The sequence below is a fragment of the Silurus aristotelis genome (genome assembly GCF_946808225.1).
Source record: "Silurus aristotelis genome assembly, chromosome: 15".
In the NCBI taxonomy this organism is placed as follows: Eukaryota; Metazoa; Chordata; class Actinopteri; order Siluriformes; family Siluridae; genus Silurus; species Silurus aristotelis.
Genome location: NC_139588.1, coordinates 10,332,407 through 10,346,055, shown reverse-complemented (window position 1 = coordinate 10,346,055; position 13,649 = coordinate 10,332,407). Strand labels below are relative to the sequence as shown.

General features: G+C 37.5%; 1 protein-coding gene and 1 long non-coding RNA gene across 4 annotated transcripts in view; one reads left to right on the top strand and one right to left on the bottom strand.

Moving 5' to 3' along the window:
- The window catches only part of LOC310737578 (tumor necrosis factor alpha-induced protein 2-like), a 19,364-nt gene extending 7,942 nt beyond the window's left edge, over positions 1 to 11,422 (bottom strand). The window contains exons 1-8 of one of the 3 annotated variants that reach the window (XM_083561952.1): positions 11,015 to 11,422; positions 2,840 to 2,978; positions 2,546 to 2,692; positions 1,871 to 1,996; positions 1,161 to 1,779; positions 928 to 1,042; positions 163 to 285; positions 1 to 59 (exon numbers count right to left, since the gene is read on the bottom strand). The exon at positions 1 to 59 is cut by the window's left edge and continues 33 nt beyond it. In XM_083561952.1, coding sequence (XP_083418078.1) covers positions 1 to 59; positions 163 to 285; positions 928 to 1,042; positions 1,161 to 1,779; positions 1,871 to 1,996; positions 2,546 to 2,692; positions 2,840 to 2,930 — 1,280 coding nt within the window. In that variant the 5' untranslated portion in view covers positions 2,931 to 2,978; positions 11,015 to 11,422. The remainder of the gene's footprint in view (positions 60 to 162; positions 286 to 927; positions 1,043 to 1,160; positions 1,780 to 1,870; positions 1,997 to 2,545; positions 2,693 to 2,839; positions 2,979 to 11,014) is intronic. The other 2 variants (XM_083561951.1, XM_083561953.1) reach the window with 2 other exon arrangements.
- Positions 11,423 to 12,343: 921 nt separating this feature from the next.
- On the top strand, positions 12,344 to 13,400 carry LOC310737624. The gene is made up of 2 exons (XR_014536857.1): positions 12,344 to 12,590; positions 13,158 to 13,400. It is a non-coding gene; the product is annotated as an uncharacterized lncRNA (long non-coding RNA).
- Positions 13,401 to 13,649: the final 249 nt, after the last annotated feature.

Sequence of the window (13,649 nt, the reverse complement as noted above, 5' to 3'; positions counted from 1 at the left end):
CTCTGTGCTTTATCATTTCCTAAAATGTCACTGACCTCATTTATGGCTCCATTAAAAAGCTGTTGAATAAGAGATTAGAATGAGACCAGAGAAGATAAAATATTAATGCTAACGTACATCACTTAAACAATAAAATGAGCCAACATAGCCTGATGCCCATACCCCTATAACATCTAAATAGAGATTGCAAAAATAATATTCATCAAGAAGTTCAGGTTTTTTATTAGCGTCCCAGTCGGTCTTCTTCAACTTGAGAGCATTAGTCAACCAAGTTTCGACCTCTTTCTGTAAACAAGACAAGAAGAGAAAAGGAAAATTTGCATTTCCTGAGTATGTCATTACACTGACTCTCTATTTTAATAGGAAAAACCTGTTCAGTTATCCAATCATAGATAGCAGTCTGTGGCAGCAGACTGATTTCTAAATTAATGCTAATACAGATCAAGGGCTTCAGTTAATGTTCACATTAGACAACTGAATGTGGAAAACGTATTCTCACTGACATTAACAATGGTGTAGTTCTGCCAAAAGGGTTGCTTTGAGAATTAAAGAATCTGATCAGTTTACACAGATTGGTGAGAAAAGAAAAGAAAATTCTGGGTGATTTTACAGCAGGTAGAAAATGCTTGTTGATGAGTCTGAATAGAGAAGAATGATATGAACTAACAGGAAGTCCACTCAAATAACCACTGAGACTATCTCATCAGTTGAGATCACCTTTTCCAAATTAAAATGTGCAACCAAAGCATTAACAAAAACTTTTGACCTGAAGCTGCATGATTGCAGGCACTGATCTGCTTGCAGATACATGGCTGATCAAATAGCTGCTCGAAAGGGCAAAGCTACAAGTTTCCTATAAATGTGCCCAGAGTGAATTGACACAATAAGATACAAAGGTACACATTTTTTTTTAGACTTTTGCATCACCTCTTTGTGTGATAAATACTGCTCCTCCAGTGACATATGCTCTTCCTCGGGTAACAAAGCTCCTAATGATTCAATTTTGATGTGTTGGTTCAATTCATCGTGTTGCAAAATCTGCCTAAAAAAAAGCATTACATTTATATAAAGCTTGTTTGATGAATGTGTCATTAAATCTGCTTTCTAATAACATGTAACAAATACGGTACTGTTTGGGTGATATCCTTGTTTTAACTTACTTTGAAAAACCATTTGTTTGTTGCAGTATGAATTTGTAATCGTCTATAGTAACACTGCATTGTAGAAGCTTCCTCAGTTTTCCTGAGAAAGCCTGGTGATAGAGCTGAGCGTACATCTGAACCACATTGAAATCTGTGTAACATTTCTGCACATGATTGACAACTTGAAGCAGGTCTTTCTGAATGTCACACATCTTTATCACATCTCTTTTCAGTATGTCCATGTCACTCTCTTCTTCATTTGCTTGCTGCAGACGTTCCATTACTACCTCCTTAATTATTGTGTCGTGGATCTCTCTGCATCTCATGGGTCGCCAGCATGGGGACTCCTCTACTGCCTCTTCCCAGAGCTTGTCTCTTTCCTCCTGCTGAACTATAGCCATTATAGCACTTCTCAGCATCTCCTGATTCTCCAAGTTAAATGAATCATGGACAGCAAATTTTAAATGATCCATAAGAGTCTCATAGTCCTTCTTCAAGCATTCTTTGTCATCTTCTGTGCAAATCACGTCCTCAGTTGGTGACTGCAATTTGAAGAGGCAATTCTCTCTTTCTAAAAGTTGCTGGCTAGCTTCAGCCAAATATCCCATGTTTAGATTCTGACTGAAATCCAGGAGCTCTGAAATAATTAGCACCATACATTGCAACAACAGATACAAATGTTGACAGCAAACTGTACAGAAATCAGGAGTCAGTTTAATCAAACTTACCTGGATTTGATTTTGAGGAATTTTTTTTGCCCAACTTTTTTGATATTTTGAGATTTAAGAAATGTTTTGCTGAACCACTTAAGGATTTTGATGTTTGTTCAACCATCACGATGGAATCCGTGTCAGCTGCAGCCCCATTAAGACAATAAAAATTCAGACAGATGTTTATATTTTATACAATGTGGTAATGGAGGAAGTAGATTTCAAGGAAGAAGGTTAGACTTTGAGAAATAAATCTAATGTGAAGTGTTATTAATTACTAGTTATTAAAACAGAGTCATCATTACTTACTGCTTGTAGTAATAGTAGTAGGAGGAGAAATATAAAACTCAAGAATTGCTACTTTATTAGTGAATGCATCCTAACAATCTTAATAATAATTAAATAGCAGTTTCCAGTAATTAATATAATAAGCAAAAGTGTATGTGAATAGTTATACATTTCTTCTTGTGAATTATTGAGCAGTAATACAAATTTTTACAAAGTATATTATAATGTTTTTGTTAGTTTTTTATAATACATGGATGCTTTCTTGGGCATGCTATAATAATAATTAAAATAATGATAATAATAATAATATTAATAATAATAATGAGATTATGAACGTTAGAAAAAGATTTGCTTATACAAAGGTACACCACATGCTGTGTATACAGTATTTTTGCCCAAACTTACTTATATTTGATTTTGAGGAATGCTTTTTGCCCAGCTTTTTTGGCTTTAACATGCGATTTAGAAAATGACTTGTAGAACCACTGTATTTTTTTTTATTTTCTTCAGCCATCAATGCAGAGCTAGATTCACCAGCAGCTCCATTGGGCTCTAGAAAAAGGAATAATTTGTAAACAGTTCAAGTATGGAAAAATTAATGCTGCCACATCCAAAGACATCCCATACAATTGTGTGGTCCCCAATATTTTCACAACATTTTTGTCCATAGCATATAATGGTACATCTGAAATACCTTACCTTCTGGCCTATCAGTGGACTCCTGAACTTTATTTTCACTCTTCATTTTTTGCTTTGGAGAAGCAGCTGCAGAACCAGATTGTTTTGTCATTGATGTACAACTGAAGCCTCAATGAGTCTCAACAATTCTCCTGAAAAGCTGAAAAGACAACAAACTCTTAATTCAGCTAATGGACTGCAAAAAATCTTGAATGCATCTTGAGTAAAGTAAAAAATATTGATTATTTCTTATTCTGAAATTAACATGCTACTACAAATGAGATAATTAATTCATAAAATCAATTTCTAGACATCCTGTCTAGTGTCATGGTCTTATTCTGTTGGCATGTATCACACTCTCCTCCACAGATGTCTGCAATGCACTGAGCCGGATCAGCGCACACAAAGCCGCTGGACCAGACAACATCCCTGGACGCATACTCAGGGCATGTGCTGAGCAGCTCGCTGGGGTCTTTACTGACATCTTCAACCTGTCTCTTGCCCGAACAGCTGTTCCCACTTGCTTTAAATGCACCTCCATTGTGCCAGTGCCTTAAACACTCCAACCCAACGTACCTGAACGACTACCGGCCTGTAGCACTGACACCCATTGTCATGAAGTGCTTTGAGCGGCTGGTCCTGGCACACCTGAAGGACTCTCTGCCATCCACATTAGACTCTCACCAGTTTGCCTACCGCAGCAATAGGAGCATAGAAGATGCAGTTTCCATGGCACTGCACTCTGTGCTCACACACTTGGACAATAAGAACACTTATGCACGTATGCTGTTTGTTGACTTCAGCTCAGCATTTAATACCATCATTCCATCCAAGTTAATAGCCAAACTTGTAGATCTGGGCATTAACACCACCTGCAACTGGGTCATGGACTTTCTGACCAACAGACCCCAGCAGGTTTGATCTGGCTACATCTGCTCCAACACCATCACACTCATCACTGGTGTACCACAGGGCTGTGTGCTGAGCCCCTTCCTCTACTCCCTCTTCACCTCCGACTGCATTACTGTGAATGGATCGAACGCCATTATCAAGTTTGCAGATGACACTACCGTGATCGGTCTCATCACCAACAATGACGAGACTGCCTACAGGGAGGAGATCCAGCATCTAGCCACATGGTGCAATAACAATAACCTGCTCCTTATCACCTCCAAGACAAAGGAGCTCATTGTGGACTTCAGGAAGGAGACAAGAGGCACACATGACACCGCCCACATCAATGGGATTACTGTTGAGCGCGTCTCCAGTTTCAAGTTCCTGGGGATCCACATCTCGGCGGACCTGTCCTGCGCTATCAACACCTCCAGCCTGGTCAAGAAGGGTCACCAGCGCCTCTTTTTCCTGAGGACACTTAAGAGAAATCAGCTCTCCCCCGATATCCTGGTGAACTTCTACCGCTGCACAATTGAAAGCATCCTGACCAGCTGTGTCACAGTTTGGTATGGGAGCTGCTCTGTTGCAGAGCGCATGGCACTGCAGTATTCTTAAGGACTCTTCTCCTCCCACCCATAGACTGTTCTCTCTTCTGCCCTCCGGCAGGCGTTTCAGGTGCCTCCGGACCAGGACCAGCTGACTAAAAAACAGCTTTTTTCCTAGAGCTGTCTCTTTACTGAACTCTGCCCCTCGCTGATCCTACTTCCCTCATACACTACTACATCCCCCCCCCACACACACACCTCACACTTCGTTATTTCGCTAATGGACTGTCTACACAAAAACCTATTCTCACTTGGACACTTTCTCATTTCTCACCTCTCACTTTGTTATTGCACGGACTGTTTACACAAAACTATGCTCATTTGCACACTGCTCTTCTTTGTATTGCTGCTCACCATTACCTAACTATCATTGTATATATACCCGTTTTCTGTTTATAGTAATAGCAATATATTATGTTTACCTTTCACATCCTTCTGTAAATCTCTGTGTATAGTAATAAGCATCTGTATATCATGTTCACAGTACATGTATATTCATCTGTATATTATTGTTCATAGTACATATATATTCATATTCATCTGTAAATTATATTCACAGTACATATATATTCATCTGTAATTATATTCATAGTACATATATATTCATCTGTATATTATGTTCATAGTACATATATATTCATCTGTATACTATATTCATAGTACATATACATCTGTAAATTACTGTTTATAGTCCTATATTACCATTCTATTTAACTTATGTAAATCATGTAAAAACTGTATATCCTGTACTTGCTGATATTGTTATTGATATTGCAATTGATATTGCTGATAACTACATTTCGTTGCTTTGCACTTGTACATGTGTAATGACAATAAAGTTGAATCTAATCTAATCTAATCTAATCTAATCTAATGTATTGAATCTACCAATATGATAGGACAATTTAATGCTTTAAACAAATACAACATTTTCCTATATTCAAGACATTGTTACATGCTAAGATAATACTTATTATAGTGTGCTATAACCCTATAATCAACTGTATAAAATAGTATAATCAACTCAAAAAATATATACACAATATACCTCATATTTCTAAAAGTATGTAGACACCTGCCCATTACACCAACATGAAGTTCTTTATCCCATTTGTTGTTATAACAGACTTTACTTTTCCATTTCCTCTATACTTTCCAAAACATTCTGGAGCATGTTTATATAGATTCGTGCTAATTTAGCTTTAATAGCATTATTGAGTCACTGATTTCTGGGTGAAGAGGCCTGGTGTGCAGTCTGCATTTCAAAAATGATTTGTGGGTTGTCAGGGCTCTATGCAGGGCATTTGAGTTGTTGCACTTCAGCAATGTCAAACCATGTATTTATTAACCTTGACTATCATACTGGAACATGTATAGGACCTGCTACAGCATACATATCAAACAATTCTAAACTATGTAGCCTGAACTCAAACACACCATAAATAAACAACAAGGGAGGAACTTATGATGCAAGCAATAAAACTATTCAGCTTTCCTAGTTTTGTACAGTATATGTGTACAGTACAATTGGATCATTAGAGTGAGTATGCTATACATAGTATGTTCTGCAGAAACTTGTATAGGCCTAGGAATTATCCAGTCCAAAACACTTAAGAGCCACAGTGTGTGTGTGTGTGTGTGTGTGTGTGTGTGTGTGTGTGTGTGTTGGATTTTCTGTTATGCCCTTAGTTTGAATTTAGCTTTTGTTTACTGCTCTTGACTCTTTGCATGATCTGTTCTATCTCAGCCTCTAGGCTTATACTTACATAAGACACTTGAGATGTTTTACAGAACTGGAATGCAATGGCACTAATAAGATCCAAAAAAAGGGGGGCAAGTACAATAATTTTATTCTTTCCTACAAGCAAAAAGAGATAGTCAGATATTAAGTGAGTGGAAGTGAATGTGTAACCTGGTCTTTGAGGAAGTGGGATTATTTTCAGTCAATATTTTCCAGTCCCAAGCTTATCCCCCTGACCTTTAATATTGTCTCTGCCAAAATGTTTTTTTTTTTTTTTTTTTACACGTTTTCTCATTCCCCTAAAATCTCCCTCTGTCTGAATCATCCTCTACAAACATCCCTGAATCTAATCTACTCCTCAGTTAGTTTCCGGGTTTTTTTTCTTCAAAAGATCATTTTTTGTGCTTTTCTTATTTCCTTGGTGTCACACTTTGGACCTCCTCAAAGCTTTTTTTCCCAAGCGTTGGGGATTTCCTTGGCTTCAGTAATACATTCCAACACCTGCCCACCTTGTTCTTGCATTGGACTTTTTAAAGTCCAATAAACAAGTGGGTTGGGAAGAAAACATGACGGCATGACATATAAAAGTGTGTATAAGAAGGGTAACGGAAAGACTGTTTACTATATAGGTAACAAGTTACATTCAAGTTAGAATTAACAAATTCTTTTGTATGGAGTTACAAAATTCTCTATACCATATATTTGTACCCATTTTAACCTCTAGGATTTCCTCTTTCCTAAATATGATATTTTCCTTCCAGACCAGCTTTTTTTGTTTTTTAAATCCCTTTAATGTAATCATAGTTTAACACAGACCCAATATATTTTTCCTACCCCAAAGTTCTAAGCTGGCCTCTCTGTGAACCCGTGTTTCCTCATTTGGATTACTCCTTTTGTTCATATTGGATATGCTCAACCATGTTTTGATCATTGCTTATCTGTTGACATTGCTTTTGAATAATGTTTAATTTTGCCTAGATTTATAATAATACAATTCATTTTTATTTGTATAGTGCTTTTAACAATGGACATTGTCTTAAAGCAGCTTTACAGAGATAAATATGTTACAAAGTTGTAAAATATAATGTATAAATTTAGTGCTTGTAAGTTTGTTTCTTATAATTTTAAGTTTATCCCTAATAAGTGACCCAGTGGAGACTGTGGAAAGAAAAAAGACTCAAAAGGGAACCTGGACATCTTGGTGGCACCAAATATCCATTTATTACAGTTCCATACAATAATTATAAAACCTCCTAGAAATCTCCTTCTGTGTCTGAGTCCCATATTTTACAGAAGATGCCACCTGTCTGATTCACAGACCCACTGGTTAGGCTTGATGAACCCCCCTATTTTTGGTTTGAATGCAAGTATTACGCAAAGACTAGTATTTAAAAGCAATCAAACATTATTGTCATTTATGATTTATGATTATTATTTGTGGACTTATTAAACTCTTTTGGGGTTAAACAAAATATCACCAGACCAACTCATTGCTTTAACCACACATTAGACTAAATAATATCCCACGGAGAAGACGTCACTGATATAGATATTTTACCCCAGAGTGATGACATCACAGACCATTACCTCATATTGTACACACTACCGGTAGAGCAGATTAGCCGTGTTTCACTACGTTATCGACTTGGTAGGACTATTGTTCCGACCACTAAGGACAGATTCATATATAACCTGCCTAATTTATCTCAATTCCTCACTAAACCCATAACTGCTAATAATCTTGATGAAATGGCTAACAACATTGACCTTATCTTCACTAGCACATTAGACACTGTTGCCCCCATCCGGTTAAAAAAAGGTTAGAGAACAAACACCTGCACCTTGGTATAATAGTCATACACATGCACTCAAAAGAACAGCACGTAATCTGGAGAGAAAATGGAGTAAATCTAAATTGGAAGTATTTAGAATTGCGTATAAAGACAGTATGCTCAGCTACAGACAGGTGCTAAAAGCTGTTAGCTGAACACCTGAGCAAACTCATAGAAAACAACAAAAACAATCCCAGGATCCTTTTCAGTACAGTAGCTAAATTAACTACAAATCAGGTATCTAAAAAATGTGTTCTATTGCAGTTTAGTAGTGAGGACTTTATGAATTTCTTCACTGAAAAAATTGATAACATTAGACAAACAATTGTGGCTGTCCAACCATTGACAGCATCTACTGACACAATCTCACCTACAACTCCACAACTACACTGCTTTATATGTATAGGACAGGAAGAGCTGTATAATGTTATTACCAAAACTAACTCAACATGTTAGTTAAATCCCATTCCAACTAATCTATTGAAGGTAGTGTTATATACAGTTGGTGAGCCTCTTCTCAATATTATTAACTCCTCACTATCTTTAGGTCACGTCCCTAAATCCCTCAAGTTAGCAGTTTTAAGCCCCTCATTAAGAAACCTAATTTGGATCCAAACACACTATCGAATTACAGACCCATTTCAAATCTCCCATTTATGTCTAAGATTTTAGAAAAGATTGTCGCTGCCCAGTTATGTTCCCACTTACAAGAGAACAATATCTTTGAAGAGTTTCAGTCAGGTTTTATGCCCCATCATAGCACAGAAACTGCTCTAGTTAAAATCACTAATGACCTGTTTTTAGCTTCAGACCAAGGCTTCATCTCGCTGTTAGTTTTACTAGATCTTAGTGCTGCATTCGACACTATAGATCATGATCTTCTCCTAGATCGCTTACAAAATTATATTGGCATTCAGGGACAGGCATTAAGCTAGTTTAAATCCTACCTGTCCGATTGTTACCATTTTGTGGCCTTAAATGGAGAGCTATCCAGGTTAATGCTAGTAAATTATGGCGTGCCACAAGGTTCAGTTCTAGGACCCCTGCTTTTCACAATATACATGCTTCCCTTAGGAAACATTATTAGAAGGCATGGAATAAGCTTCCACTGTTATGCTGATGATACTTAGCTATATATCTCATCAAAACCAGGCGATACAGCTCAATTAACTCAGATAACTGAATGGGTTAATGAATTAAAAGACTGGATGACCCCTAACTTTCTACTATAAAATTCTAATAAGACCAAGATTTTGCACATCGGCCCAAAAACCAGTACACAGAAGCTCCAGCATTTCAACCTGCATTTAGATGGATGTTCTGTAACTACTAGTTCAATGGTAAAAGACCTGGGAGTTATTTTAGACAGCAACTTGTCTTTCAAAAATCATATCAACCAAGTTACAAAAACAGCCTTCATTCACCTTAGAAATATTTCTAAGCTTAGAAACATGTTATCTATATCTGATGCAGAGAAGCTCGTCCATGCGTTCATGACCTCCAGAATAGACTATTGTAATGCATTACTAGGTGGTTTCCTGCATCATTAATAAACAAGCTACAGTTAGTTCAGAATGTGGCAGCCAGAGTTCTAACAAGGTCAAGGAAATATGACCATATAACCCCAATCTTATCGGCCCTACACTGGATACCTGTTAAATTTCAAATCGACTACAAACTACTACTTCTTACTTATAAAACACCAAATAGTTCGGCTCCCATGTATCTATCCAGTCTTTTAACACGCTACAATCCGTCACGCTCCCAAAACTCTGGACTTCTAGTAGTTCCTAGAATAGCAAAGTCCACTAAAGGCGGTAGATCATTCTGACATTTAGCACCTAAACTTTGGAATAGTCTTCCTGACATTGTTTGTGGTTTAGACAAACTCTCCCAGTTTAAGTGCAGATTAAAAACGTATCTTTTTAGCAAAGTCTACACATAACATACGTCACTTATCATAAACTTGTGCCCCAGAACATCTGACCACATGCACATTATTAACTTGTGCTATTAATATCATGAACAGCAGCTACGCCAATTTCTCTACACTGCTTCTCTTTCTCAATTGGCACGTACCAGTGCCAATTGGATCCCACTTCATGTGTGGAGTTTTGACATTGGACCTCCTGGAGTGTTTGAAGGCTCTGGCATGGTGCTGGATCTGTGATGATCACAAATGTTGAGCTATTTTATGAGTTGCTCAGTAGCTCCTAGTTTTAGAAACATAATGACTGTATAAGACTGTAGAAAGAACATTACTTATAATCTTATACTCCAGTACTCATGTTAGTTCTCATTCTCAAGTGTTCTGCATTGTTGAAAGATTTATGATCACACTCTTGATGTCACCCAAATGAGGATGGGTTCCCCTTTTGAGTCTGGTTCCTCTCAAGGTTTCTTCCTCATAACATCTAAGGGAGTTTTTCCTTGCCACAGTCACCACTGCTGCTCATCAGGGATAAATGCACACCATTCACCTTGACTGTTGATTTCTGTAAAGCTGCTTTGAGACAATGTCTGTTGTGAAAAGCGCTATAGAAATAAACAAAGCAATTGTTTTCTCCCTTTTTTATTTATTTACTAATTCTACCACATAATATTGATCTATGTGCCACAATGCTTTTAAAAAGTAAAAAAAAAAAAAAAAGTCCAGTTATTAACCACACCCTTTCCCTGATATCACTGTCATTTCCATTCCAGTTAAGCAAATCAATGCAGGCTTTTATGATTTAATCTGGATAATTACCCGATTAAACCTATTTGTTTCCATGGATAATTATCTTGCATCAGTTCGATTATGCATGCTGCAGAGTGTGGACTTTAAGAAGCAATTCTGCAGCCGTGGCATCTCATTCCCCTACAGCACTGAATTAAACAGGCTGATAAAATTCGATATCTATTAAGAGCTTATTTACTGATAAAAATCACATATGCTAGATCTGACAGTAGATTTGGCACTGCGGTGTCTGAAGAAATCAATAATCCATACTACAGTACTGTAAACATGCACAGTGATACATGCATGCAAAAATATTAAAGACAACATTCTCTTTAAAACTCAAAATTGTATAATAAATATCCCCCAAGTCCTTGAATTGATGGATAAAAAGACATTGCTTACCTCTTTTTTCTCTGGCTGGGTGCGGTTGTGAGTGGATGCTGCAGCCTGGTCCTTACCTCACATCACTGACGTCAGCAGATGGAGAAACCGTTTCGGTTTCAGTTCTATCAGTCACTGCTTCAAATAGGCTTTTCCTTTTCTAATCTGCTGCACCACAGCCAAATGGTTTAACCAGATTTGTTGACATTAATAAGCAGTTAGATATTTGTCATTTTTTATGTTTTTTAACCTTTCTCTCGAGAGAGTACTTGCATGCTGCTATTTTGCTGTCTGCTTTATAATAAGAGCCCCGGCTGCTTTCCTTGAAATCACATGCTTACTCTCTCAGCTATGCCTCATCATCCCACTAGAGTTGTTATACCATTCACTGCCTGAAGAGACATCACTGAATCTGTGATAGACTGTAATAAGAGAAAAGACAAACAGACAGACAGGCAGGCAGGCAGGCATGCAGACAGACAGACAGACAGACAGACAGACAGACAGACAGACAGACAGACAGACAGACAGACCGACAGGCAGACAGACAGACAGATAGACCGACCGACAGACAGACAGACAGACAGACAGACAGACAGATAGATAGATAGATAGATAGATAGATAGATAGATAGATAGATAGATAGATAGATAGATAGATAGATAGATATTAGAAAAGGCATGTGAGGGTAGTTTAAACAATGTAAAGTTTAAATGCATTTGCTTAAGGAGTGTGTAAACTCTCTTTAATAGTAAATTTACTTATTGAGATTTTCTTCCTCTGAGCTGGGTACTCTCCTCAGAGAGCCAACCAGTAGTGTCGGTCTGGCAGGGATGTAGAAAATTTTGCAAAGCTGGACATTTTATTGCATGTAAGAAAATATTTTAGAGAAACATGTCAAACAAAAATATGTGTTTCCTGTGCCACATCAGCAATTTACATAACCTGTGAGTGCAGGAAACTGTAAAATAAAATGTATGACAGAGGTAAATCTGTTGATGGTCAAAAACTGTTTTTTGTTATTTTATTTTATCTCCACATAGTGGGTCCAGAGTATATCCTAAAAGGCAGAAATAAACCTGCCTGGGGGGAAATACACACACACACACACACACACACACACACACACACACACACACACACACACACACACACACACACACACACACACACAAGACCCATGCAGATACAAAATGAACATGTGAATCTTCATCTCCTATACTCTGCCCTCCTTGGTAAACATGTACAAAGAAGGCTGTACAAAAATACTTTTTCTGATCATTAGTTCAAAGAAAAATCACAAAAAGTATTTCATGGATATCAAACAACTGCATACTAATATAAAAAAAAATTGCATATGTGTGGCAAAATGATTGGAACCTTTCATTCTATACTTTGTGCTGCATATTTAGGAGCCAGTAAAAATGTGCCACACATATAATGAACTATTTATTTTTCCTAATAACACTGTGAGGACTTTGCAGTTGTTTGATTTTCATGAGAGCATTTTGTAAAATATTTGACCAAAAAGGTTAAACAATAAATTGTTTTACAGTCTTTATTACTTATTTATAATGGGTGCTAATATCAGTGTAGGTGTCAGGAATCCACCTGCCACGCCCCCTTTTGTGGCTTTCATGCCTCCGCTCTCCCTGGAGCTCCAGGCTTAACCACGCACACCTGGAGCTCGTTGTCACTCATGCCTCCGCTCTCTCTGGAGCTCCAGGCTTAACTATGCACACCTGGAGCTCATCATCACTCCACCCCGCTTCTACATAAGCTCCTCACTCCCTCCTTTGTTCGTTATTGAATGTGTTAGATGTTACGTACTGCTGTATGGGGTCACTGTTACATGCAGTACTCTATGCTATCCGTCCCATTCGGACTCTACTATCCGGTATCCGGTGTGTGAGTGTGCTCGCGTGTATCTCTCTCCCTCATCTTATCATTAACCCTGAGCGAGCTGTATTCCGGCGTCCGCCTCCTGTTTTACTCGCACCCTGACAGAATAACGGACCCCGGAAAAGGAATATATATTAAAAAAAAAAGGGAGGAATATAATCAGATTACCGCCGTGGTCCCGGCGCGAACCGAACCTCGGAGGTAGGTTCCACTGTTGCATGCAGTACTCTATGCTGTTTCACTGTTGCACCCTGACAGTAGGACACTGTATCCTCCCACTAACTTAGCATTGCAAGAGATGAGTAATTCATCAATAATGTGGCAATTAAAATTGCTAAATTATCATTTGTAACACAGCAAAATAATGACCATCACACACTTTTAGAACCCAGCTTACTGTATATTAAACATACAACAAACTCTGAAATGTAATGTCATTTATGACCTATTATAACAGATCTTTATATATTAAACATGATGCATGCCATCTACATTAGAGAAGGTCAATTAAAAAAAAAGGAAAAAAATGTCAATACACAAAAAACATTAAATGAAACCACAAAATGCATAAAGAACCATGGGGTCATTCTTTTAGGTTTATAATTGTATATAATTTCCTTACACGTCTATCTCTTAACTAAGGATATAATAGAATGACATAAAGATAAGAATAGCATTGTAAGTATTTCACCTCAGTGCTTACATGCACACAAACATTTGATAAAGTTGTGAAAATTATTCATTAGTGTAAAA